We start from the raw sequence: 27,464 nt of genomic DNA on the forward strand, positions 1-27,464 counted from the left end.
CCTCGGCCTGCCCCCCCCCCGCCCACTCACAAGCCGCCCCTCCTGACCTGCTCCTCCAGCTGCCGCTCCAAGCTCTGGATGGCGTCATTCCTCTCCTGGATCAGGGCCTCCAGATCTTGGCACTTGCGGTACAGCCGCATCTCTGATTCGCTGGTCTGAATGTTAGCTGCTTTTAATTTCTCTTCCATGACTTGTACCTACAGGCAAAGGAGAAACTACTAAAAGTATGCATGCACCGCGCTGGGCAGATTATGGATGCTAGAACCCAACTCGGACACCAAAGCGATGCCTGCAAGTCAGCTCGCCCAAGGGCGATAAAGACCAGCAAGTTCTGATGTACTTAACGTCTCTCCAACCTCAAGGTCTTTAGCTCCACAGGACTTGGGACACTGCTGTCCTCGAACTAGACAACGACGGTCCAGGAGACACCCCACAATCCAGTCTCCCGATCCCACCGTTTAAACAAGGAGGGATACAAGGAAGGTCAGTGTGAGCGAGACTCTGACGCAACGACTGGTATAAGAATACATTTGAGAAAAAAAGAATTTGAGCTTAGACGGGAATTCCCAGATGGCAATGGGAGGGCCGAGGACAGGGACAGTCTTGGGTGCCCCAGCTCGAATCCCAAGAAAGGCTCAGCACAGAGCCAAGTGCCTCAGGAAACGCTCAGGAGGACGTCAAGTCCCTGAGCTAAAATGAATGTCCATTCTTTCCTACCAAGGTCCAGCCTGGCCCAGAAGGACAGACACCCACTTCTGCACACTAGTGAGGATGAGACGCAGAGAGAAGCAGGGTAAAAATCTATCAGGGACCCAGCTGAGGCTGACCTGAGAGAGAGACAGAGCAGGACAGGAGACGGCGCCAGCTGGGCTTGGCAGCCTCAGGGCTGTGACCACAGGGGCAACGGGGAGATGGGGAAGGCAGGAAGGACGCGGGGAGGGGAGGACAGGCCCGCACGGCATGGCCCTGACTCCAGCTGTGTGCTGGGAGTGAGGGGACAAAAGCGCGTGAGACAGCTGCAGAGTGGGCCTCAGACTCGGGGGCTGGGGGCTGACTCCCCTACCCCTGCTCCTCTGCTCCCAGCACAGCTGGTAAACGCGGGACGGTGCGCCATCGGCATCTGGGGGTGAAGCGGATGCGTCACACGGAGCCACCCGAGTCCTGCGTGGGACCGGAAGGCCTGTGTGGACAGTGGGCAGTGACTCCACTGACCAGGGCAGGACGTCAGTGGGGCCTTCGGGAAACGTCTGTCCCCTCCGAAGGCCTGAACACTCTCTCTTCGAAAACAGAGGAACTGACCGACCCGTGAGCTGTCACTCGCTTTAACAATGCGGCGCTTGAATACTCCATGTGCTCTGCCCCCCTGACCCCACATTCTACCTCCTCTCTCTATCGAATCCGGAGACACCACCTGTGACCATCCGCAGAACTAAATCGGAGTGACCTAATAAGAATAAATCAGGTTCGTTTTTAAAAATCAACAAAAAGGGCATAGTTATGATGAAAACCTTTCAACTTAAATGCCTTGGGGCAGGGGCTGCCCTGTGGCAGGAGGGTGCCTGCCTTGCACACGGCTCACTGGGGTCGATCCCGGCTCCTCATATGGTCCCCTGAGCAGTGCCAGGATGAACTCCTGAGTGCAGAACTGCAAAGAAGCCCTGAGCATCCCTGGCATGGCCCAAACAACCCCCTCATATAAATATACATATTCATATATCTTTAAATTTAAAATATATATATCTTTTCATAAAAACCACAGCACACTCTTGTTTAAAGTTCAAATACATGCAACAAGCGAGGAGGTCCAGAAGAGAGGTGTTCCGGGAGTTTGGGCAGCTTGCCATGGAACCGGGTCCCAGCCATGGCTGGCCGTGTCATCAGACCCGTCTACGATGGACCCCGGGGCGGGAAGACAGCTTAGAGGAGCTCAGAGCCAGGGAAATGTCCCCGAGGGAGGCCCGGGTTTCCTGGAGCTCAGCTGTACCCAGAGCCCACCCAGCCGAAGGCCACCGCATCCTGGCCCTATGCCATCAGGAGGGCAACACCCCCATAGTCGGGAACCTCCAGCACCTTCTGGGAGGCTCCCAGGGCCCCAGGCTAGTCCTGGCCTTCATTTTCCCAAGGGAAACCTCATGTTGTGAATCAAGACAGCCCCTAATGTACTATAAAGTGCACAAGTAGTCTATGATATCAGTCAAAGTTTACGTGTATGAATACTTGTGTCACTAGACAATACCAGGGACACGCTGCAGCAATCTCCCTTCCGGCTTCTGCTGGCGTTCCCACCAAGGCGGCCAAGAGTCTGATCTGATCCCATCAGCGCCCTCCCATGTGCTGCTGCCATGTGTGTGGGTGGAATTACACGGCAGATTCTACCCGGGGGCCAGTTCTCTCCCTGCCCATGTGCACTCCCCCCCCACCCCCGCTGTCCAGCCTCAGGCCCCTCACCCTGCCCCAGCGCGGGAGGCCAGCGAGAGGCCGCGCTTCTGAGTGGGGAGTTTCTGTTTCTACGTGTGTTCGCTGTGCTGGCCGAGAGTCCCGACAGTCCTGAGGTAGGAGGAGAAACCCGCGGCGGGGAGTGTGTTGGTCCCAGACCATGAGAAACACGCAGTGGGGAGTGTGCTGGTCCCAGCCATGGCCCAGAGACCTGCGATCCGTCCTTGGAGACTTCTCAGGCACGTGTCACTGCCTCGTAAGCAGGACCAAGCAGCCCTAGGCCGTGAGGCAGTGACCGCAGGGTCCCAGAACACCGCATGGCAGAGAAGAGACCACCACTGAGATCAGACCATATTGGAAGTTAGAACATCCCTGTTGGCAGGGCAAGTGTTCATGGGACAGAGCCCAGGGCAGGAGGAAACTGCAGGAAACCTCCCTCCAGGTGGCCATCAAGCAGGCAGAGTGTGGCCAGGCAGAGTGGCCCAAACAAGGCCTGTGCTCATGTCTCCTACCGGGCACTTGGGTGCTGCCCATTCTCCTGTTCCACCAGGCTACAGCGGGCTCTGGGCTGTGAGCAGACTCTGGCCGTGGGCAGGCTCTGGGCTGTGGACAGGCTCGGCCGGGTGCACACAGAGTAACTGTGATCACTATCCTGAAACTGTGCTGCAGCAGTTCGCATCAAGACTGCCAATATTTCTCTGGGAAATGTGTGGTTTTTCCTACCAACGTTTTGTTTGATCTTTATGCCACTCATTAATATAAACAAGGGGAAGCTGTGGGGATCAGCAGCGCGGAGCATGTCAGCTGACTGCGCCTCGGAGAGGAAAAACATTCCTTTTTGGCTAATATAAATACAGTTCAAGTCTTAGAATGTGGCTCGGTGCAAATGGAAGCCGAGTCTTGGCGACATAAGCAGCCCCGGGCCTCTGTCCTGCGGACGAGCGCGCGGCCCTGGCTCTCCAGGCTGACAGCACTGGCTCAGCCGGCCAAGGCCGGAGGAAGCTGACCGAATGGGAGCGTGTGTCTGCGGCAGCCCAGGGGCCTGGCGGTCACCAGGAGCAGTGCAGGAGGCCCACCACATAGGCTGGGCGGGGGCAGAGCCCCGCAGCCATGCACACGGCCGAGCTGGTCCATCCTGGCACCCCTTACGGTCCCCCAGCCCTCCTGAGTGATCCCTGAGCACCGCTGGATGAGGTCCCAAAGCAACAACAGTAAACAAGCCTCAAGCTGTGAAAAATGATCTGCACATTTTGCTACTTTACTCAGGAATTTAAGGGGATTTGCCCAGACCCTGACAGCTACAAGCACGTTTGCTTCCCTTGAATTAAAAATGAGGATTCTTTTCTTTTCCCCTCAAGACCCAGGAAATTGGGGGAAGAATTCATGGAAATTCACAAGTAAATATACTTCTGCTTAATTTTCAGAACTAAATTTGCTTCATATATAAATAAAAAGATGTTTCTTTCTGTTTTGTTTTGGTTTTGTGGCCTGGCAGAGAAGAGACCCCCCCAGCAGTGTTCAGGGCTTGTGCCTGGCTCTGAGCTCAGGAATTACTCCTGGCAGAGCTCGGGGGAGCATACGGGGTCCTGGATTGAACCTGGGTCTGCCGCATGCAAGGCCAATGCATCCCTGCTGTGCTATGTAGCAGCCCAAGTGAAGAGCTGTAAGGTAAGAAAAGGCAGAACTCAGGTAATCTTCCCTTCCTAGGCGATGAGCGGGGAGGGGCGCAACGGAAGAGTACGGAGGCGAGCGGGCAGGGGCGGGGGTCCCGGGGAAGGGGCCAGTGTGGCTGCAGGCCACGAGCACTGCCGTGCCCAGTCTCCGTCCAGTGGCTGTGAGGATCTCCAGAAGGGCCTCAGGACCAGGACCAATGACGACCTGAAGTGGCGGGACCCCAAGGAGAGGTTCCAGTGTGCGGGTCAGATGCAGGCGGCAGTGACTCAGCCCGGGTGCCCAAACACCAGTGCTCTCAGCAGTACCTGAGGTGCGGCAGTAAAGGGTGTGGTGACTTTCTGGGTGATAATGGGGCTGGTTCAGGTGTTCGTTTCATGAATCACCACAATATTCATGGGTGAAGGAATACAGCGGCTGGGAGCTATTTCCCGAAAACAACACATGGGGAAGGAAAGTGGCAGGAGCAGCATCTGCAGCAGCTGTGAGCTGACTGTGAGCTAACTGTGAGCTGGCTGAGAGCTGCATGTAAGCTGACTGTGATCTGGCTGTGAGCTGACTGTGTCAGCTGTGAGCTATGTATGGACTGTGAGCTGGCTGTGAGCCGACTGTGAGCTGACGTATTCTGACTGTGTGCTGGCTGTGAGCTGTGTTCCGACTGTGTTAGGCTGTGAGCTGGCTGTGCACTGGTTGTGAGCTGACTGTGTGCTGGCTGTGAGCTGTGTGCGGGCTGTGCGCTCTCTGTGAGCTGACTGTGTGCTGGCTGAGCGCTACATCTGAGATGACTGTGTGCTGATTGTGAGCCAGGTGTGAGCTGACTGTGAGCTGGCAGTGCACTGGCTGTGAGCTGACTATGTGCTGGCTGTAAGCCAGCTGTGATCTGGCTGGGAGCTAACTGTGTCAGCTGTGAGCTGACTACGTATGGACTGTGAGCTGGCTGTGAGCTGGCTGTGAGCCGACTGTGAGCTGTGTTCTGACTGTGTCAGCTATGAGCTGGCTGTGCACTGACTGTGAGCTGACTGTGTGCTGGCTGTGAGCTGTGTTCCGACTGTGTGAGCTGTGTGCAGGCTGTGCGCTCGCTGTGAGCTGACTGTGTGCTGACTGTGAGCTGGCTGTGTGCTGACAGTGTGCTGGCTGTGAACTGTGTGCTGATTGTGAGCTGACTGTGAGCTTATCATGTGCTGGCTGTGAGCTGGCTGTGCACTGTGCGCTGGCTGTGAATTCACCGTGTCTGGCTGTGAGCTCACTGTGTGCTGGCTGTGAGCCAACTGTGTGCAGGCTGTGCGCTGGCTGTGTGCTGGCTATGAGTTGTGTTCTGACTGTGTCAGCTGTGAGCTCACTGTGTGCTGGCTGTGAGCCAACTGTGTGCAGGCTGTGCGCTGGCTGTGTGCTGGCTATGAGCTGTGTTCTGACTGTGTCAGCTGTGAGCTGACTGTGTGCTGGCAACTGTTGAAGGTGGAGACTGCATTAGCTTCTCTACTCAGGATACTAAAAGCTTGCATATAAAGTTTTTGGATTTATTTTTTCAAGTAAGATTAATTTAAGAAAATCAAGGATTAGATTAGCTTGGGTTTATTTAAAAATGTTGCAGGCCACCAAAATAATCTACTTTGTATGATCAAATCTTTAATTTGAAAATAAAATATGGTTGTACCAAACTGAAGGACCGGAACAAGACAAACAGATCAAATTAAGAAATGGAACATACCTGCTCACACCCCACAGCCGCTGCCGTGCTCCGGCAGGACCCTTACCACTCATGACTGAGCTCCACAGACCGGGCTGCCGAAAGGTTCATGTGCACAGGGTTTGGTTTTTTCTCTGCTAAGAGCTCTGGGCCTTTTGGGGTGGGAGTGGGCCGCCTCCTCTGACCCCTCCACCCCCCTCCAGTGTACTTCCAGAAGCCCTGGCAGCCACACCCGCATCCCACAACAGCCTCCAGGTAAGCTCATTGCCCCCCCAATATTCTGGAGTTTCTGGTGCAGAGCACTGCAAAGGCAGCCGCATGACATCTCCAAACTCCAGTGCTAGCATCCCAGCAGGAGCACGCCAGGCTGGATGGGAATGGAAAGTCAAAGCCACCTAAGCTCGACTAACAGAACACTGACACGAGGCTCAACTCGCAACAAGCAGCTTAGCAAACCCTCAGACAAGGGCCTACTGTCCCCATGGGGAGATAGTACAATTTTCACAAATTTTCTTTGAGTTTTGTTTTTTATTTTTATTTATTTTTTTATTTTTTTGCTTTTTGGGTCACACCCAGCGATGCACAGGGGTTACTCCTGGCTCATACACTCAGGAATAACCCTTGGCGGTGCTCGGGGGACCATAAGGGATGCTGGAAATCGAACCTGGGTTGGCCGTGTGCAAGGCAAACCTCCCTACCTGCTATGCTATGCTATCACTCCAGTCCCATAACTGAGTAATTTTTTTAACAATTCCACTAGCCAATTAGGTGGGGTTTTTTTTCTTTTTAGGCCATACCCAGCAATGCTCAGGGGTTACTCCTGGCTCTGCACTCAGGAATCACACTCCTGGCGGTGCGTGGGGGACCACATAAGATGCTGGGGTTTGAATCCGGGTTGGCCGCGTGCAAGGCAAACGCCCTATCCGCTGTGCTATCACTCCAGCCCCATAATTGAGTATTTTTTAACAATTCCACTAGCCATTTAGGCTTGTTGTTGTTTTGCTTTTTGGGCCACACCCAGCAATGCTCAGGGGATACTCCTGGCTCTGCACTCAGGAATCACTCCTGATGCTGCTTGGGGGACCATATGGGATGCCGGGGCTTGAACCTGGGTTGGGTGCGTGCAGCGCAAACGCCCTACCCGCTGTACTATCACTCCGGCCCCTAGCCATTTAGTTTTAACAAGCAATACAAAATCAATTTTGAGCCTAGTACAGGCTTGAGGGGTGTCTGGGGAAATGAAGACAATGTGGAGGGAAGGTCAGCGTAAAGGGCCTGGTGATGGAATACTGAATGTCTGTGTCAAACCATCACGGACAACTTTGTAGACCACAATGTTCAAACAGAGTGGAAAAAAAGGAATGGAATATGCACTTCTTAGAAGTCATAGTTTTGGAGAGAACAAAAGGGAACGCCCTGCCACAAAGGCAGGGTGGGGCGGGGGGAATGGGGGGTGGGAGGGATACTGGGACCCGTGGTGGTGGAGAATGGGCACTGGTGGAGGGATGGGTGCTCGATCATTGTATAATTGAAACCCAAGCACAAAAATTTGTAAGTCTACAACTGTACCTCATGGTGTTTCACTAATAAAAATTAAAAAAAAAAAAAGAATAGCTTCGAATTAAAAGTTCTGTAATTCTTAGCTCTGAGAGAGACCTTTTGAAGCTATGATCATGAGACAAATTTTAAGGTTGTTGGAATCATTCAAATTATTTTACCGTTAGGAAAGTCCAGAAAAGGTCAAATAAATTATCAAAATATTTTTTTCAAAAATAGTACAAAAGAAAATTAGAAATTATAAAAATACAGGAGAAAAAAATGTAATCCCCAACTGTATAAATTTAAACATTGGAGTATTTCCTATCAGCCTTTTTCTACTCTTAGAAAAATTACTTAAAAGGTTGGTTTTATGAACTGTTTTCATTTCTTTATTCTGCTGGGACCCGGAACAAAAGGATCACTTCCAGAATCTTGGGTGGGGCATGGAGCACTGGAATAGAACCCCAACTTCACAAAGGAACCTCCCCACAGAACCCCACAGATGGAACTCCCACAGAACCAACCTCACCCAGGTGCCCCCACAGGGCCCCACCCTCTCCCAGGCATCCTCTCAGGACCCCAGCCTCACATGAGAAGGCTCCACACTAACCACGTCCCCGGTCGGGTGTCGGCGAACATTTTTCCTCAAACCACACGGCATGGCCCCTGACTGGAATGTGCCCTCAGCTCAAGGGCTGCCAGCAGTCCTGGGGGCAGCGTGTTCTCGCCCTCTCCACCTCTGCGGACACATCGAGCACGTGGGCTGCTACTGGCTGACGCCGATGCCTGCTCACGTGTGTGCAAAGGTGCATGTGCACATGTGAATGCATGTGTGCATGTGTGTGCTTGCAAGAGTGTTGTGTATGCATGAGCGCACATGCAAGTATGCATGAGTGTGTGTGCGCGCAGGCGTACATGTGCTCGGACACGATCAGAGTCCCACTCACGCCACCTGCCACTGTTGCAGAGACCCAAGGTAGCTGTCACCGAGTTGTCGCCTCGGATCCTCTGCTAAGACTAAACAAAGAGACTGTCCACCTTCTCCCTGACCAGGGTGCTGGCGGGGCACGAGGACCAGGTTGGAGACTTCGGGGCAACAAGCTTCCTAGCGGTAGAAGCTGGTAAAAAGAAAACGACCCTGACCTGCTGGAACGCCTTGTCTGCTTGCCGCTCCGCGTCCACAACTTGCCTCTCAAGCTGCTGCATCTGCAGAGAGAAGCGAGGCCGTCGTGAAGATGCGCCCAAGCCCCGGAAAGGCCCCGCCAGCAGGCCCACACCGCAGCAGGGCGTCTAGGAGGCGTGGGAGACCAGGGCAGAGGCTGGCTGGATGGCTGGACAGCAGCCCCTGGGGGCTCCACAGAAGCCCGGAAGGCCCCGGAAGGGCCGGCATTGAGCACCGCGAGGGCACCCAGGAGGAAGACCTCAGAGCCCAGCTCTGAGTGCCCACAGGGGCACCTGGAGGCCAGCACCAGCGCTTCTGCCCAGGCCTGTGCCGTCTCCACAGCCCCGCCCTGTCCACAGGCCCGCCCCATCCCACAACCCCGCCCCGTCCCACGTCCCCAGGCACCCCCCAGGGTTCCCCAAACTAAAACCAACAAACAAGCAAAGGCCCCACTGTCCCGCTCTGTCCTTCACGTGCGATGGGCCCGTTATTCTGTGGACGGCTCCTTCCTCCCGCTCCCTTCCGGTGACCGCTGGGTGGGTGTCACCGTCCAAACGTTGCTCTTCGTTTTGTTCCCTGAGCGTTCTGACCCAGTGCCCCGAGTGCCAGGCCCACATGGGGTGGGATCTCTGGATTTTGTTTTGAGCCGTCACAGTCTCCACAGTTCCTGCCCTGATTTCCACTCCCACCTGCCACGCGCGGGTTCACTTCTTTCCGTTCCTCTTTGCGTGCGTTGCCTTACACTTAGGGTGTGATGTCAAACCGTCAGCTCTGAGGAGACGCCCCTATCAACTGCCTCCTTTATCACTGCTGGGGGAAGCGCAGCAGCGCCTCGGGCTGGGCCAGCCCACCCTCCCCTACGGAGACCCCGCTCTACCGTCTCTCTGAGCTCAAGCCCAGGAGGCACCGCCTGCCTGCGTGTCCACAGCTGTCACACCTCAGACAGCGACTCTCACATGGACCTGTGACACCCCGGAGGATGAGTCTGTCACACTGACCCATGACACCCCAGTGAGGACTCTGTCACTCTGACCTGTGAAGCCCTGTAGAATGACTGTCACTCCTGTGACACCCACAGGATGACTGTCACTCTTACCCAAGACACTCTGTGGCTCTTGCCTGAGAAATGCTGGGTAACAATGGTCACTCCCGCGATACCCCTGTGCGAACTCTGTCACTCTTACATGGGACACCCCTGTGAGAACCCTGTCAGTCTTGCCAAGGACACCCCCGTGAGGACTCTGCCACTCTGACCCAGGGCACCCCATACAAGGACTCTGTCACTCTTAGCTAGGAGACCCTTGCCAGGTCTGTCAGCTCTGGGCAGCAGGACCTGTGACCCCAGCCCTAACCGTCCCCCTCCCCCTCTCCACAGTGCTGTCCTGGCAGCATGACCTTGAACCCAAGCTTTCTGTGACATTGGTTGTGGTCCTCTGTGTGCAGGTTCAACTCACTCTGCCTACTCAAATCATGTTTAGTGACCTGGTCTAGTTGTCAGCGGTCATTCCCCTCTGACGCTAGATGTCCTTCTTTCTTCCTTTGAATGGAGGCCCAAAGAACTATTGTTCGAAATGGCTGGGGGGTGTCGGGGGGCACACTGCGCAATGCTCAGGGCTTCCTCCTGGCTCTGCACTCAGGAATCGCTCCTGGCGGTGCTCGGGGGACCATATTGGGTGCCAGGGTTGGAGCCTGGGTCCGTGTGTGCAGGACAAAGGCCCTCCCCGCTGTGCTATGGCTCGGGCCGCCTCGCTGCTATTTCCTTGCTGCATCTTTTCCCGACTCAGGGCCTCCTGCCGATGGGAGCGTTGGGTCACTCAGATGTGCCGTGCAGCAGGAGTGGCCGTCGCCAACACACTCCTGGTTTCCCAGGAAACATATTCTCCAGAGTGGAAATCACGGTCTTGTGGCATTTTCTCTGATATTCCATCGTGACGTTTTTTTTCTAGGTTAAACATTTATCTTGGTAGGCACTTACGTTTTCCTAAAATACCCATTCTGGGTTTATTTTTCATGAAGTCACCAGGACTTTACTGTTTTCACTGGGTCACTGCACCATGTTGCAGTGCTCAGGCTACTCTAGGCTCAGTGCTCGGTGCAGCTCTGAAACCTGAGGCTGGCCTGCACATCCCTCCCAGTCAGAGCCATCTGCACACCTTGCGGTCCTCAGAGCCGCCCCTGTTGCCTCTCTGCGCCTGCTGGGCACCACGCTGTCCTGTCAGGCTGGTCTGTGCCCCACAGTGGACACCCTGGGCTGAAGGGTCCCCAGAAACACGAGCCTCTGCTCCGTGCCTGAGCCACGGTTGCTTCGCCCCAGATGCTCCCTGGGCTCCCTGGGACTGGCCAGGGCTCTGGGCCGCTCACCTGGTCCAGCTCTGCTGCCCGAGGCAGGAGATGGGGGGCCTGCTCTGCCTCAGGGCTCTGGGGGACCCTGTCCCATATTACGGGGCTGCACAGGTGATGTCACACCCCAGGTGGGTGCGTGTTGGACATGTGTCCTGGCTGTAGCGTTTCCTTGGCTCCCCGGCCCTGGAGTGTGCAGCTGGTGGGAGGGCTGGCCGGCTGGAGCGGAGGGCGAGGCCTCGGGAATGCAGGGAATGTGCTGGAAACCTCTGGGAGGCCAAGAGCGACTCTTCAGGGGTGAGAGGAATCTTTCCCTCCTGGCAGTCTCAGAGGGAGGCGGAAGGAGCGTCTCTTCAGGGCAGTGACATGTCCTGGGGCTCCGCGGGAAGGAGAGGGGGCATGGGAACCCTTCCCCAGTAAGCATCGGGTGCAGAGCCACGAGACAGGCTGCATGTGGGCCTGACCCCGCTCTGGGAATGGGGCTCCTGCAGCTCAGTGGGCCCCTGTAGACAGCGAGTAGAATGAGGGGAGAGGCCGTGGGGCCCATCCCAGGTCGGGAGGAGCCAGGAGGAGATGCTCAGAGCATTACTGCCCACATCAGGGAGAAGGTTCGAGAACCTTCTGCACCATTCTTGCCCTGGCTGGCCGCATACAAGGCAAATGCCTTACCCCTTGCACTAATTTCCCCAGCTCCAGGAAACAGATTTGGGAGGTGAAACTCATATTGTGGGGTCACCTGCTAGCTTATGTTAACATTCACCTGAAATATTATTTCAGCAAATAATGGGTCTTGCACAAACCAGCCCTCAGTAAATATTTGTTGGATGAAGGAATGGACAAGTAGATGAATTAATTTTCTTATTACATATGCAAAATTCCTGTGGCAGAAATGAAATCCTCCTTTCAGGCTTGCAGGATGAGCACTATTAAAGGAGTCTCTAGTTCCCTTGACTCTCAGCCCTGAGGGTGTCCGGGCGAAAGTCAGCACACACACCGCACGCACACGTGGCCGTCGTGAGCATCAGAATCCTGTTTCCCTCCTTCAGCCAAGGCCGACCGGGAGCATCTTTCCTCTGTCTCACACGTCCCCCAGGACCAGCAGGATCCGCACGGGTTTATTTCCCAGCTTCACGCCCACCACCCTAACCTGAAGCGTTTTCACTCGCCCCAAGCACTGAAGCCCCGTGCGGGGGTCGCGAGCAGCCAGGGCGGGCTCACCTTGTCGGCCAGGAGCTGGCGGATCTTGCCGGCCTGGGCGCGGAACCGCAGCAGCTGCGCCTCCAAGGCCACGCAACGCTCCCTCCAGTCCACGGGCGGCTCCTGCGTGGGTGGCTCCATGTCCTGCAAGAGGGCGCTCAGGTGGCCTGAAACCAGCCGGGCCCGGGTGCTGCCTGTTAAATTCCAAGGGAAACTCCAGGATGGGTGGCAGCTTGGCTCAGGCTGTGGCGGGCGCAGGTGGCCGGGTGCGGCAGCCCACCCAGCAGGCCCACTGCTTTGTGACTCGGTTTGCCCCCACCTGAGGCAGAGGGTAGAGACTGCTGCCAACATTCTCCTTCCTGGGATGCACCCCAGGTGACGCGGGGGTGGTGGCCCCCGCCCCAGGCCTGCCTTCTGAACTCCGCCCAGCCGACAAGCTCCGAAGCCCGGCCCGCCCTGGGCTCTGCAGAACCACACGATGCTGCTCCGTCCATGGCCATGAGTGTGAGGGCTGAAGCCGCCAGACACTGCACACCCGTCATGGGCTTAATTCTGAGGGGGCGGGGATTCCTCCCAGGCAACACACAGAGCCCAGGCACCTCTCTGTGGCTCTCAGTCAACCTTGGACTCCTGAGTGCAAGGGCTGAAGGATGTGGTGCTGAGGACCACCAAGGCCACCCAGAGCTGCTGGGGGCCCCCAAAGTCACACCCACAGTGCCGGGGGCTACAGCAGAGGTGCTCAGAGGTGGTGCTTAAACTTACTCTTGGATCTGGGCTCAGGAGGTCTTTTGGGGTGCCAGGGATCAACCCCAGGTTGGTCACAGGCAAGGCAGGCACCCTCCCTGGTGTTCTATCTCTCCGGCCTGTTTTTGTTTCCTTTTGCTTACTCCTGGCTGTGTGCTCACAGCTCACCCCTGGCAGGGCTCAGGAGTCTCTATGTGGTATTGCGGACCAAATCCAGGTGGCCGTGTGCATAGCAAGCACCATCTCTCTGGCCCTGTGAGAACCATGGAGTGCTAGGGCCCAGGTATTTTTCACATCTCAGGGAAACTAGGCTGATATTCAAAAATCAATAGATTTTTCTATTCAATGAAAGGAAAAAAACTGAAAATGGAACCAAGAACGCATTCTTTTGACAAAATCACTGAAAGAATTAAATACTTAGAAATAATAAAATTAGTGCAAAACTTGTCTTCTGAGAACTACAAAATTTCATGAGGGAAATGAACGACGTACATACCTGGTGGTCTGTGGAAGCCCCCCGCATACACGGAGGGGAAGAGGCACTGCAAGCGAATGAACATGGTCTCAACCACCCACAGAAAAACCTGGACTGCACTTTTCCGACAAGTCGGTCTACATCATTTACGGGAGTTAAGGGAACCAGAATAAAATCAACTTGAAAAGTCATGGGAATCAATGTCCGAACTTCAAAAGCTGACCCAGTCTTGATCCCTAGCACTCCATATGCCATACGGTACTCAGAGCCGCACCAGGAGTGACGTCTGAGCACTGAGCCAGGAGAGCTCTCTGAGCACTGAGTGGTATGGCCAAAAAACAAAAGAAAGTTGCATATGACCAGCAACTCCAGTGTTTGCTATCTGCCAAACCTACTGGATACAAAAATCCACACCAACAACTGTATAGTCGCCAAAAACGTGGCGAAAAAACGTGGAAGCAACCCAAGGGTCAAATGAAGAGAGAAGACACTGTGGCAAGTACACACAGGGAGTGTGGGTCTCGGAAACACACCCACTTTCCAAGAGAGGCCTGATGCCAAAGGCCAGGGTTACACGGCTGCACCCCTGGGAACAAGGCAGAGCAGACAGAAAGCACCCAGGGTGCCACGAGAGGGCGGCAAGGGTCAGCTAAGAGGTCTGGGCTTCTTTGGAGGGGATAAAATACTCTACAGTTCGGTTGCAGTGATGGTCACTGGGAAGACGGCCACTGAACTGTGTGCTTTAAAGAGACAGACTTCAGGGGCTGGAGCGATAGATAGCACAGCAGATAGGGCGTTTGCCTTGCACGCAACCGACCCGGGTGTGATTCCCAGTACCCCATAAGGTCCCCCAAGCACCGCCAGGAGGAATTCCTGAGCGTATGAGCCAGGAATAACCCCTGTGCATTGCCGAGTCTGACCCAAAAAGCAAAAATAAATAAATAAATAAATAAAGAGACAGACTTCGTGAAGGATAACTTGATCCAAAGGCGCTTGTGTTTACGAGCAAGTCGGGAACAGGAACCCTGGGGGCTGGGGCGGGGGAGCTCAAAGGATTAGCGGCTTCCTTTGTCAGAGAATCCAGCCCCCGCCACTGATCCCGACAGCAGCAGGAGTGACCCCGAGCATCCATCCGTCGGTCTCTGGGCACCGAGGGTGTGGCCCCAAGAGCCGAAGAAGGGACTTCGAAGCGCAACGCTGCGACCGTCCCTGCCAGGAGCGCCTCGAGGCCCATGATCCAGAGGCCCCGCCAGCCTGAGCGAGCACGAGGGGAGGAAAAGGACCGGCCGGCCCAGGATGCCTCGCGGCTTCCCCGTGAGAGTGGCGGCAAGAAAGTGCCCGGCGGCTGGGACACGCGGGCAGCGTCCACTCACCCCGCCGCGCCGGCCCGGGAAACGTCCTGTCCCTTGGGACGTGTTCACCGCCCGAGCAAACAGTCTGCAGCCGCGCGGCCGCACCCGCGTCCGGCCCTCCCGGGACCCCGAGTTCCACCGCGGTCCCCGCGGGCAGCCCAGCCGGGCCGCCGGCGACCCCCGCCTGCCCCACTCCCGGCTGCGGCGCTCTGGGGGGCCGGGACCCCGCAGCCCCCAGCCCCGCGCGCCTACCTCTCCGCGCCCGCGCCGCGGGACCCCCGGGAGGCCGCCGCCCGCCCCCGGCCCGCCCCCGGCCCGCCTTCCTTCTTCCCCAGACCCCCGCCCCGTCCTCTGCCCCGCCCCTGCCTGGGCACGCCCCCGCCCCGCCCCCGCCCCTGTCCCCGCCCCCTCCCCGCCCCGGATCTGCCCCCGGCACAGTTTACCACTCGCCTGGCCCCGCCCCCGCCCCGCCCCGCCCTCTTTGCCACGCCCACACCTTACGGCCGTCTCGCCCCGCCCCGGACACGCCCACACTTATTCTCCCCCAGGCCCCGCCCAGACACACCCACCGCCCCGCCCCTCGGCCACGCCCCCTACACGCCGCGTCCTTACCCCTTCTGGCCCCGCCCCATTCCCGCCGTGGCCCCGCCCCCGGCACGCCCCCGCTCTTATTCCCGCCCCAGGCCCCGCCCCGTCCTTGCGTGTTGACCCCCCCCCGCCCGCATCCCCGTCCAGGTACCGCGTCCTGTCCCCATCCGCTTGGGGGCGTCTTCCCCGCGTCGCGCTGCGCGTGCTCCGCCCGCCTGCCCACCTGTGACCTCGTCCGCCTCGCGACGCTCCCGCCGGACTCCGGGTGGCGCTAGTGGCCACCGTCCCCCGCGCAGCCAGGGGCGGCCTGGGTCGGGCCCGCGCCTGTGGGCCCCGGGAGCACGGGAGCACGGGAGCACAGCGCGGGAGCACTGCCCGGGAGCTCGGGAGCACGGCCCCAGGAGCGTGGGCACTGTCCGGCGCGGCCCCGCCTCACCTGGGCGCCCGGGCAGGCGCGGGCCGAGCGCGCGGGGTGGCGGGGCCTGCAGGGGCGTCCGTCCGGCGGGCCGGAGGCAGGGGCGGCTGCAGTCTCCGCCCCCCATATTCCTCCCAGATGAGCCGACTTGGGCCGGGCCCAGGCTCCCCCACGCCGAATTCCTGCGCCTCGTGCGGGAGCCGCGCACAGGAAGACGCTGCAGACGCGCCGTCCCGGCGCGGAGTCAGGCCAACAGCGGGAGCGCTGGGCACGCCCCGGCGGCCAGCGGGCGCGGGGCCCGGGCCAAAGGCAGAGGGGGAGGCGGGCCCGAGTCCGAGCTCTGAGCTGACTGCAGTCCCTCATGAAAAGCCGCTTTCTGAGCCGCTCCTGGGGCGGGCCGGGTCAACACTGAGTCTGCCTCTCTGCAAACAGACCGGGTGTGGGGGGCTCGCTGGCGCTGACCACGCGGGCGGGCGGGCGGGCGGAGGCCCAGACAGCGCTGGGAGGAACTGTGCTGCTCCCAGCAAGGCAGAAGTAACCCTTCTAGCCGCGCTGGAGCCCCAGGAGGCGCGCAGGGGCAGGGGCTGGGGCGGGCTTGCTCGCCAGAGCCCGGGTGGCAATGTGGGCCCGGCGCTGCCCTACCACGCACCAGGTCTGCCCAGACGCCGCAGGCACCTTTCCGTGGGCACCTGCTGTCCAAAGAGGGGAATCCAGGGACACAAAGAAGGTTATGGGAGGAGGGGCTGGGGGCGTGGGGCAGACACCTTCTTCTTGAAGGTAAGAATCACCGACCGAGGAAGTGTGGTGGGCCACGGGGCGAGTAACCCACTGTGCTTGCGAAGGAGAAGCGTCCCCTGTGTGTGGGTGCCCACAAGGAGCAGAGGAGGACTCTTTTTCCACCAGGACAGTCTCTGAGCAGTGCCTTGGTGCCTGGGGTGTGCGTCTGCAGGGTCGCTGGGACTGGGCAAGCCAGGGAGAGAATGCCCGCACTGGACCTCTGACTCCAAGCACCGCCCAGTGAGCTGTACCCTGAGGCCATGCAAGTGAGCAGGGAGGGGCCGGACACCTCTGTCTTCCAGAGCTGTGATGCAGCAGGGAGGGAGTGATGCTTGCAGCTAGAAGGCACCCAGTCTCTCATGCTTAGGAACTGGTGGGCATGCAGAATGACCTGGAGAGCCGAGGGACGCAGTGGAACTGGCAACACCAAGTGAAATGGAGCCACTGCGCCCTGGCCTTTGCCTCTAAGTTCCTAGGGTGGCTCATGCAGCTGAGCCCTTTGGGCGGGCACGTCGTTCCGCATACTTGATGCTGCAACCCTGAGTGTCCACGTGTGGTTACGTTCCAGCAGGTCTTGAGACCAGGCTGTGGGATTCTGTGAGGAAGGACTTTATGTCCTGCCACTGGGCTTTTCTCAGGCCTGGCTCTTCTCCCCGTCACCTGTTCAGCATCGGTGACACAGAACCTCCTTTGGCAAAACCATTGCCTGTGTGGCAGGAGAGATGACCCCACAGCGCACGGGTCAAAGATGGGAAGGAGATGGCGGCAGGACTGGCAGACCCTGCGCTGGTCCTGGGCGTCTGCTTTGGGGAGAACAGAATGCCACTCCCGCTGAGCTCTGCGGCCCTGCGCAGAGGAAGACCTTCCACAAAAGACAGTTTTCCCTCAAGACATTGAAGCAAAAGGCATCATCAAGGATGCAACACCAGTGGCCAAGCAAGTGGAAGCATTAGCCTAAGAAGCTTCTCACCTCTGGAGGCTCCTGGTGTGCCTCTGGGCCTGGAGTCCCACATGCAAGCCTGTGCTCCCGCCCTTCACACCCCCTCTGGTACCAGTGCTCCAAGAGCGGCAGCTTTCCACGTTTCTGGCCTGGTCACTAGCGCCACCTAGTGGGAGAGGACAATCCCCACAGTGCGACCTGCTGAGGAAGTTTGCTCCAGGAGTGTCCTGCAGGCCTGGGGCCAGGAGAGGGCCAGAAAGGGGCACAGTGTGGGGACAAAGACCCTCCCAGACTCATCAGCACCCTTGGAGGTGCCCCTCCCACCCACCCCCAGCTCATGCAGTACCCAGCGACTTCGGGGAGGCCCTAATAACTCAAGAGTCCAGCACACCAGGGACCCCTCATAGCTCACTCACACAGTGCCCAGGATTTGGGGTCTGATAGTGACCCCTGCAGTCCAGAGAGGCTGGCACCCATGCGGAGCAAGAAGTTCAGTGGGAAACAAAGCCCACTCAGCCGCAGAGAACCCCAGGTGGAACCCCCTTTCCCCGACAACATCTATACAGAAACCCAGGCTGGCCAGGCTGGGAAAACCCCAGAAACAACAGGGGTGCATTCCCATTTGGGGTGCCCGGTGGTCCACCTTGGCATCTATGATTCACTGGCTGCTTCCTGGGCCTCTCTCATTACCCGTCCCCTGAAATCTCTCCTGGAATTTCCTCCCAGAGTGGAACCAACAGGGCAGCTGGGGGCGGGAAGTCAGGCGTGCCTCTCTGGAAATGAGGGTGCTGGTCCCCAGCGTCCGCACTGCAGAGCCCAGGTGACCTCAGGTGCTGTGGCCCCAGCCAGGGTCTAGTGCCCACACGCCGACTCTCCTTTGCAAGGACTTCCCCCTGACATCAGGACATTCTGGAAGCACAGAATCACGCAGTGTCTCTTGGGGGCCTTTAAACGTCAATTCAATGACGCGTGTTTACGATTCCGCTTAATTTCTGAACAGTTGACCCATGAGTCGAACGCACAGAAGCACAAGCGAGGGCAGTGAAACGTTGACGCGCTCCCGTAGGATTTGCTCATCAAGGTGACCTCGTGCAGAGAGGGAGGGAGTGAGCGTCATCTCCCAAGTGCATTCGAGGAGGGGCGGCGGGGAGGGGAGTCCTCCGCCCTGGAAGGCCCTGGGCAGGGGCATCACTGCGCCTCCGAGGAGGCCGGGCGGGGTGGGCAGTCCAGCGCGGGTTCCAAAGGCCACACTCAGCCGCAGGCGGGCCAGAGGCACGCAGAGCTCACGGGCTCCCACGGAGTCAGGGCGGGGCACCTCGCTCCCACCTGCTCTGAGCTCCCCCTGCCCCCAAAGCCGCTTGTGTGGATCCTGGGAACTGTGTCGGGAACGGGGAGGTCGCATCGGAACTGCAACTTCGCACGCCCCAGCACCCCCAGAGGGCAGACCCGTGGGGCCAGGGCTCGGGAGCCCCGGGGAAGCGACGGGCGACGCCCCGGCCCGCGGGCTCCTCGCGGCAGCTGGGGAGGCTCCGGCCTCGACGGCAGAGGCCGGCGGCCCCGAGTACTTGGCCGAGCACCGTTTCGACGCCGACGGCGATGGAGGCGCGCGGGCGTCCCCCCGGGGGGAGGTCGCCTGGGCCGGGGCACGGGGCTTCCGTCGGGCCCGGGACTAAGCCCCAGCACCGCCTCGCCCGGGGGCCCGGGTCTGTGTCCCCCGCGGGCCTCCTCGGGGTCTGGCTCCGGAGCCTTCGGCGCCCCGTCCCGAGGGGCGACCCGCGCCCGGGGCCGCCGCACCGAGGCCGCCGCCGGCTCAGCCGCCGCGCGGGACGTCACGTGCCCCAGCCCTCGCGGCTCCTGATTGGAGGAGCGGCCATCGCCAACTCTCGCGAGGCTTCCCGCGGGCCGCGCAGCCCCGAGCCGCTTCCGGGCTCCGTCCCGCCGCCGCCGCCGCCGCCGCCGCCGCCTCAGGAGCCGGGGCCGGCGGGAGCGCGCGCCGCCCTCACGCGCCTCGCGCCCACGCGCGGACAGGAGGTCGCGAGCGGCGCCCGGGCCACGGTCAGTCCCTCGCGGGGCCGTGGGGGCGGGGCGGGCGGCGGCGGTCGGACCCGTCCCCACCCAGACCCCCGGGCCGCGCTCCGGCCGCTGCTTCCGCCCCTGGGCTCGCCCGAGGGTGCTCCAGACCCCCGGCCCGTGGGGTCGTCAGGGCGCCCCCAAGTCTGTCAGGCTCGGGCCCAGCTTGCATCTCTTTTCTTTGGCTTTCTGGGTCGGCGACGCTCGGGGGTCCCTCCTGGCTCACGCACGCAGGAACCGCTCCCGGCGGTGCTCGGGGGACCCCAGGGGATGCTGGGACTCGAACCCGGGTCGGCCGCGTGCCAGGCACACAACGCCCTCCCCGCGGCGCGATGGCTCCAGCCCCTCACTCCGCTTCCGTTTCCCAGCAGGAATCGCGGGGCCCCGGCTGGCGGGGCACGTTCGAAACCAGGACGCCTCTTTCAGGGCTGCAGTTCCCCCGTGTGGCCCTGTGGCCGGGCTGAGGCGGCTTCGGAACCCGACTTGGCTCCGCCGTCGGCTCCCCTGCGGCCGCCCCGCGCCCTGCTGCGATGGGGGTGAAGAAGAAGAAAGAAAGTCAAGTCACCGCGCTGGCTCTGGGCCAGGGCGACCTCGAAACCTTGAGAGGTGGGTGCTCCCCGATGCGCCTTCTCTCCCGGGTCCCATGATGTTCAGCCTCTTGACCTCCTTGCTCTTGCAGTACAAGAACCCGGGGTCACGCCTGCGGGACTGCGCTTCCTTCGCCACTGCGCTGCATCTTTGGTCCCAGAGTCCTGCTCCTGCGAGCCCTTTGTTGATGCCAGGCCGAGCTGGGGCTGCTTCCGGCTCTGTTCACTGATTCACTCCTGATAGTGCCCAGGGAACCGAGTGGTGTCAGGGTTTGAACCTGGGCCTCTTGTTTGCAGAGTCTACTCAGCCCTGCCCAGGATCTCTCTTGCCCTACGTTCGGTTTTGCCTGTCACACGGTTTTCTTAAAAATGATGACTTTCGGTTAAGTTCGGCTCGGTTTTGGCGTTCTCGTTTTTAGTTCGAGCGCGGTTTGTGCGGAGCGCGTGGCCAAGGCTGCCTGGTGGGCTGTCGTGACCCTGAGGCTTGTTTTGGTTTGCCTGCAGCTCTGGCAGACGCGGACAGAGCCTCCCTGGCATCCATGCTGCTGCACTGTGTGGGGCTCCCGGACGGGGTCTCCCAGATCCAACGGGTCAAGCAGGTGAGTGGGGCCTGGCTGCAGCCCATGCGTGCTCGGCTCGTCATTGGGAAAAGTGTTCCTTTAGCTCCGTGTGGAATGTCTGTGGGAGTCAAAGTCTAGCGCGCACACTTTTGTGGTGGACCTAGAGTTTTAAAAATGATCACTAAGAGCTATAAGTTTGTTTTGTTTCGGGGGCCACGCCTGGCTGTGTTCAGGGATCATTCCTGAGGTGCTCAGGTGACCATATGTGGTGTCCAGGATTGCGCCCAGGTTGGCCTCCTGCAAGGCACTTGCCTGGCCCCTAAGAACTATATTGGGGATACTTCAGTAGTACCACACCTGCTGTTTGTCCCTGCTCGCCTCACTGCTGGCACTGCAGTTTGGGATCCTGGTGCTACCCACAGCATCGTCTGCAGTGCACACAGCCCACGTGTGGGCCCAGAGTTTCTGCAATCCAAAAAGCTGTTTCTGTTCATCCCAATCTTAGAGCTTGTCAGCAGACACAGGAAAGGCCGTTTAAGGTGTCGATTTGTCTTTCCTAGCATTTTATTTTATTTTATTTTATTTATATTTTTGCTTTTTGGGTCACACCCGGCAATGCACAGGGGTTACTCCTGGCTCTGCGCTCAGGAATTACCCCTGGAGGTGCTCAGGGGATCATATGGGATGCTGGGAATCGAACCCGGGTCGGCCGCGTGCAAGGCAAATGCCCTACCTGCTGTGCTATTGCTCCAACCCGTTTCCTAGCATTTTAGTGTAAGGATTTACCATTTGAACCTTTGTATTTTGTTTTGGGGCCTCACCCAGTGGTGCTCAGAGTTTGCTCCTGACTCCGTGCTCAGGGATCACTCCTGGTGCCAGGAATCTAACCCTGGTCAGCAGGGTGCAAGACAGGCACCCTACCTGCTGTACTATCTCTCTAGCCAAAAACCTACATGTATCTGGAAAGCAGTAAAGTGTGTTGTTTTTGATTGTGCTATATAAATTGTCCCTCAAGCCCTGACCAGGTCTGTGATTCTCCATCAGGACAGGCCTGACTGCAGACTGAGAGCAGGGGCGTGGGTTAGAAAGGTGAATGCAACTGAAATGGTGCGTTCTTAACAGTGGACTGGGGAACAGACCTCACTGGTAATTGAGACTTAAAAAGCATTTGGGGGGCTGGAACGATGGCTCAGCGGGTAGGGCGTATGCCTTGTCCAAGGCCAACCTGGATTAGATTCCCAGCATCCCATGTGGCCCCCAAGCACCGCCAGAAGTAATTTCTGAGTGCAAAGCCAGGAGTAACCCCTGTACACTGCCAGGTGTGACCCAGAAAGCCACTGCCACTGTCCTCCCATTGTTTATCGATTCTCTCGAGCTGGCACCAGTAATGTCTCCATTGTGAGACTTGTTACTGTTTTTGGCATATCGAATACGTCACGGGTAGCTTTCCAGGCTTGCCTGTGTGGATGGAATATTGTCGGTAGCTTGCTGGGCTCTCCGAGAGGGGTGGAGGAATCGAATCCAGGTCAGCCACTTGCAAGGCAAACGCCCTACCCGCTATGCTATCCCTCCAGCCCACCCAAAAAGCCAAAATTTAAAAAAAAAAAAAGTATTTTGATGCTGTGCTGCTTTGTCACAGTTAATATTAGAGAAAAATCATGTTTTATATGTTTTGGGTTATAGATTGTTCCTTTCCTGGAGAAGGCAAATAAAAACGGTGCGTGTGATCCCACCCTGAGAAGCTCTTTGGACATTTTGGCAGGCATTTATTTTTCTTTGAGTCTGAAGAATCCTTTGAAGAAAGTTTTGTCTAGGTAAGAAAAAGAGAAGGTAGGTCTCAATACTGACTCGATTCAAAAGTCTCCGGAGAACTTCCTTCTGTGGTGTGGTAAAACCGAACTGAAACGTATGATCAGTGATTTCACCCAACAGTTTCTTTCTGGTTTTGTTTACCTGTCTCTTCACACAACTCTTCACAGATGGCAGAAGGGTTCCCGCCTCACCTTAAAAAGCAAGGCCAGGGCCCTGGGCCAGTCCAGCATAGTTGATGCCTCTGCTGGTCACCTTTAAACACCCTCCTGCTACATTTTTCTGTCTGTCCCATCTGATTTTGATTTAAAACATATTTTTATGGTTTTGTTTGTTTGCTTGCGGGCCATGTACAGCTGTTCCCAGGCTTAATCCTGACTCTATGCTTGGGATCACTCTGGTGGGCTTGGGGGACTACAAGGGGTGCTGGGGATTGAACCCGGGTTGGCTGCTTGCAAGGCCAGCACCTTCCCCACTGCTGTCGCTCCAACCCCTAAATCCTTGTGCTTTCTGATAGCCACAGATCTTCTATGATCGACCAAAATGGACCACGACTTTTGTGTCCCACATCCACTGTACTTAACCCTTCCCCATCTGCTGAGGAGTCTGGGCGGGAGCCTCGGGCGGAGTGGGGCAGGCGCAGGGGCTCGCGCGTGTGCGCAGCCTGTGGCCTCACTGCGGGCTCTCTCCCAGCACACTGGACGGCCTCCCTGCTGCTCTCGCGCCGGCTGTGGAGCAGGGCCTCCGCTCTCGTCTGCAGGAGGAGCTGAGGACGCCGGCTCTGGACTCCCACCGGAGGGTCCTGGACAACCTCTCCTCCTGCCTGGACAGCTTCCGCCTGGGTGAGCCTCTCTGTTGCCAGGCCGCTGCTCCCGTGCCCCGTCCCCTCCTGCTCCAGGACGGGGCCTGACAAGCCTCCCCTTGTGCTTCCCCACAGGTGGCGCAAGCATCGAGAGCCTCCTTGATGAGGGTAAGGCCTGCCGCTGCTGCCTTCCGCCTGCTGCCGGGGCTCCCCAAGGGCTTCCTGGGTGGCTCTGGCCGCCCGGCCGACCACTCCTGTCCTTTCGTTCCAGTGCTGCGCTTCCTGCTCAGGAGTCTGACTGAGACCTCAGAAGAAAGCAGGCAAGTTTGCTGCAGGGGCGAGGCTGCTCTGAGGGATCCGTGGCCAGACACGCTCCCGTTGCTCCACCTGTCCCCCGGTGACCCCCGCTGGCTCCTCAGGGGCCACTCTTTGGTGTCGAAGGACAGTAGGCCAGCAGGGAGCTCTGTGGGCTAGCAGGCCCCGATGTGATGTTCTTCAGCACCCAGGGGATGAGTTGAGTCACTCTGCCCAGGACAGATGTTCCCCTGCTGCCCGGGGCTGCCATGGTGTCAGAACACTGTCTTCGCAGCTCTGACACTGTCGGGGACAGGCATGTTTAATTGGGCTTCTTTTCTTTTTTTTCTGTTTTGGTTTTTGGGCCACACCGGCTGTGCTCAGTGCCTCTGCGTCAGGCAAAGCTCAGGCAGGAGGAGGAAGAGTGTGGTTACGAGCTCTGATGGGCAGTGCCCGGAGTTGCAGGAGGAGGTGCGGGGCCTGGCAGGAGGTTCAGGACTTAGAGGAGATGGGATAGGGCCTGACAGGAGGTGCAGCGGCAGACGGGAGGCACGGGAGCTGGGAAGAGGCGCAGAGCTGACAGGAGATGGTGTGGACCCTGACAGGAGGTACACGACCTGACATGAGGTGTGTGAGGCCTCATAGGAGGTGGGAGGGGCCTAACAGGATGTGGGAGCAAGTGACCCACTGTGGAGGCTGCAGCGCTCTCGAGGGCCCGTGAGGGAGTCAAGAGTCAAGGCTGAGAGTGTGTCCCGCTCACATGCTGTGTCCTTGATTTGGTGTTTTTCTTCAGAAAGGAGAAGGGAGTTGGGTCACTGTGATGAGAAAGGGGCCTGTACTGAGAGTTGGCAGTCAGTGCCTTCTGAAAGGAGACATCTGAGGCGGTGGGAGAAGCAGGCCGGTCTCTGAGAATCTAAAATCGATTTGTAGGCCGTGTTCGGGAGAGGGACTGAAATAGTGGCTTTTCATTGGCTCTGCTTTGTGACGCTGTGTTTTCTCGGTTGTAGACGATGTGCTGGTAATCACGTTGTCCAGACGCAGCTGATGAATGACCTGCTGGCAGGCGTTCGAGTTTCAATGCTGTTAGTCCAGAAAGTCCCAGGGCTCCGGGAGATGAACCCGAAGACTTGTCGCCCCTGCACGTGGCAGAGTCTGTGTGGGCTGCTGAGCCTGTTCTCTACGTTTTTAGGTGATGGTAAGTAAGAACCAGGCCCAGCACGCTTGTGTGGCTCTCAGCCTTTGCTGGCCGTGGGTGCGGCACGTGCGGCAAGGCCAGTGTAGCCCGTCACCTCTCCTGAGCGGCAGGAATGACCTGGTGGAAGGGCCGTCCTCTGGCCTCCCGACAGTCTTCCTCGTGTGCATGCCACTGCATTGGGCTCAACAAATAATCACCGACAGTGTGTGTTAAACTTCTTGTATGTTTTATTTCAAAACCAGCCCTTGAGCTAGGGCAGACCAAGAAGGCAAGTAAGGGTTTGAAAATTTGTAATAAGTTTTCAGCGAAGTCCTATTTTTTTTTTAACTTCGGCTCATTGATAGATTTGTAAATAAGCAATGCGATGAGTTCAGTATCCTTTTATGAGTTGACTGCTTGAGCCTGACCACAGAGAAGATAGAAGAAGTTCAGGAAAAGCCTCTTTAGCGTCCTCTCTGGCTTGTGTCAGGAAGCGCAGAAGCAAGATCTCAGGGACGCAGAGGGAAAACTGGGCTGCTCTGGGGCGCAGAGATCTTTGAAGGGACAGCAGAGGTGCAGCCGCTGCTCAGGGTGTGGTGCTGGGGGGACATCACGCTGCCTTGCTGCCCACAGACGAACTTTTGCGGACAATTCAGAGCACCTGCGGACTCGCTGTCATTCTCTTTATCAAGACAATGTTCCAGGCTCCTGAAGAGCTGCCTGACTTGGTACGTACAGTTTCCTTGAGCGTTGAGGGTGAGTGTTTGAGTTTGTGTGTGTGAGTGGAGAAGATGCGTGAGTCTAAAAGAATGAGAGTATAAGCGTGTATGAGTATGAGAGTGAGTGTGTATAAATGTGTGTGAGTGTGTGAAGAGTGCACGTGTTAGTGTGTTGAGTTTGAATGAATGTGCGAATTAATGTGTACTGAGTATTTGTGTGAGAGAGTGTGAATGAATATGAGTGTATGAGTGGATCAATTTGAGTATCAGTGATGAGAGTGTAAGTGCGTGAGTCAATCTGAGTGAGATTGTGTGAGTATGAGTGTGCACGTGATCATGAATCTGAGTGTGTATGAGTGCATCTGTGTAGCAGGAGTGTGTGAGTAAGAGAGTGATTGAATGTGCACATGCGATTGTGAATGTGAGTGTGTGTGAGTATGTGTGTGAGTCAGTGAATATGAGTGTATGAATGTGTTTGTGTGAATCTCAGTGGAAGTGTGAATGAGTGAATCTGAGTGCAGTTGTGAGAGTGAGTGGATGAGTGTGTGTGATTGTGAATATGAGTGTGTGTGAGTGAAAATACTTGAGGTTTTTCATTTGGGGCTCACCTCACTCAGCAGTTCCTCCTGACTGAGCTCGGGTGTTTCAGCTCCTGCTGCTGTGCAGAGCACCCTGTGGTGCTGGGAATCTGATCCGTCCCGGGTGACTGTGTGTGTGGCGAGTGTCTGACCCCCGTACTAGCTCTCTGGTTCCTTCAAAATACTTTCATACAACAATTTAGAAATTATCAGTTTGATATCTCAGTGTCGTGATATGAAATTTTTTGTAATATGAATCATCACGCTCGAGCGGGCCCAGTAACGTCTTCATTGGAGACTTTGTTGTTACTGTGTCTGGCATGTCGAATACTCTCGGTAGCTTGCCGGGCTCTCCGAGAGGGGCGGAGGAATCGAACTCGGGTCGGCCATGTCGGCCGCTTGTAAGGCGAACGCCCTACCCGCAGAGGGGCAGCACACGGCGAGCCACAGGGTGAGCCCAGTGCTTGTTCTTTAGCGTCGTGTGAGATCATCTGCAGACATAGGCCATCTGATGGGTATTCTTCTCAAGGGCAACAAATTGAGGGTGTAGTGTGAGTTTGACCTCCTGGAAAGCAAAACAGCGAGTCTGGAGCACGAGCACTGGGTATAGCAGTTTCGTTCCCTAAACCACTAAAAACCTGGTCCTGGCTTTTACCTCAGAAATGACTGTGCACTCATCTGTGTGGCCACAGCCAGTGCCCATCTCAGGGTGCTGTGGGGCTCCCCAGAGGGAGTCTGTGGGGAGACACTCTGGGAGAGTCCCGGACAGCGCTGTGTGCTTTTCCCGCTCACCCCTGATAGCGCTGTCTCTGTGCTGAGAACACTGCCCGTTCTTTCCCTAGTGTGTTGGGGTTTGTACCTTCTCTGAAAAGCCTGAGACGGTTCTCTGTCCACTGCTTTCTAGATCCGTCCCCTGCTTCTCCGCTCTGTGGACTTGGCCTTGGTGCCCGCGTGGCTGCTGGACTGCTGTGGGGGGCTGTGTGGTGCGGATGTGTCCCTGGCAGCCCTCCTGTTCCTGTGCCAGGGGACACTCAGCATGCTGGACTGGAGGGACGGGAGCATGGGCCCCGGGACGGAGGCCCTGCTCCTGGACACGGCGCGCGTGCTCTTCACCTTGGACGCACAGTGAGTCCTGCTGCCGGCTCTTCCCCAGAGCCTAGGGGACGGACAGGGTCGCGGGGAGAAAGTCAGCAGTGTAGGGACATCTCAGCTCAGCAGGCGCTTCAGGTAGCTGCAGCCAGCAGGAGCTCATGGAGGCCTGAGGGGGCGTTGCCACCTCTGACCTGCAGGACAGCCTGAAACAGTGCGACAGTGTTACAACCCCATACAGTAGAGGGACCTCCTGGAATAGTGTGACAGCCATAGGCAGCCTGAAATAGTGTGACAGTGTGACAGCCATAGACATATATGCATATATATATATCTATATATGTATATCACAGTCCTCAGGTCAGGTTAGTCTTCCTAGCCCCAGCAGGGTCCTAGTCTCGTCGTTACTTACTTTTGGATCATGACAGCATTTGTCCATGATCATGCCCTCAACATTTA

The 27,464-nt window shown here is 57.6% G+C and overlaps 2 protein-coding genes across 2 annotated transcripts in view; one reads left to right on the plus strand and one right to left on the minus strand.

Moving 5' to 3' along the window:
* Positions 1-15,455, minus strand: part of PLEKHH2 (pleckstrin homology, MyTH4 and FERM domain containing H2) — a 62,816-nt gene extending 47,361 nt beyond the window's left edge. Inside the window, exons 1-4 of the mRNA XM_056130529.1 lie at positions 15,415-15,455; positions 12,054-12,176; positions 8,477-8,539; positions 48-197 (exon numbers count right to left, since the gene is read on the minus strand). Of these exons, the coding sequence (XP_055986504.1) occupies positions 48-197; positions 8,477-8,539; positions 12,054-12,173 (333 nt within the window). The 5' untranslated portion in view covers positions 12,174-12,176; positions 15,415-15,455. The remainder of the gene's footprint in view (positions 1-47; positions 198-8,476; positions 8,540-12,053; positions 12,177-15,414) is intronic.
* A 4,468-nt stretch (positions 15,456-19,923) lies between these two features.
* Positions 19,924-27,464, plus strand: part of THADA (THADA armadillo repeat containing) — a 53,012-nt gene continuing 45,471 nt past the window's right edge. The window contains exons 1-9 of the mRNA XM_056130534.1: positions 19,924-19,999; positions 20,485-20,579; positions 22,224-22,354; positions 23,043-23,191; positions 23,287-23,319; positions 23,423-23,471; positions 24,453-24,640; positions 25,253-25,347; positions 26,821-27,041. Coding sequence (XP_055986509.1) covers positions 19,924-19,999; positions 20,485-20,579; positions 22,224-22,354; positions 23,043-23,191; positions 23,287-23,319; positions 23,423-23,471; positions 24,453-24,640; positions 25,253-25,347; positions 26,821-27,041 — 1,037 coding nt within the window. The remainder of the gene's footprint in view (positions 20,000-20,484; positions 20,580-22,223; positions 22,355-23,042; positions 23,192-23,286; positions 23,320-23,422; positions 23,472-24,452; positions 24,641-25,252; positions 25,348-26,820; positions 27,042-27,464) is intronic.

This window comes from Sorex fumeus, unplaced genomic scaffold, assembly GCF_029834395.1.
Source record: "Sorex fumeus unplaced genomic scaffold, SorFum_2.1 ptg000079l, whole genome shotgun sequence".
Taxonomy (NCBI): Eukaryota; Metazoa; Chordata; class Mammalia; order Eulipotyphla; family Soricidae; genus Sorex; species Sorex fumeus.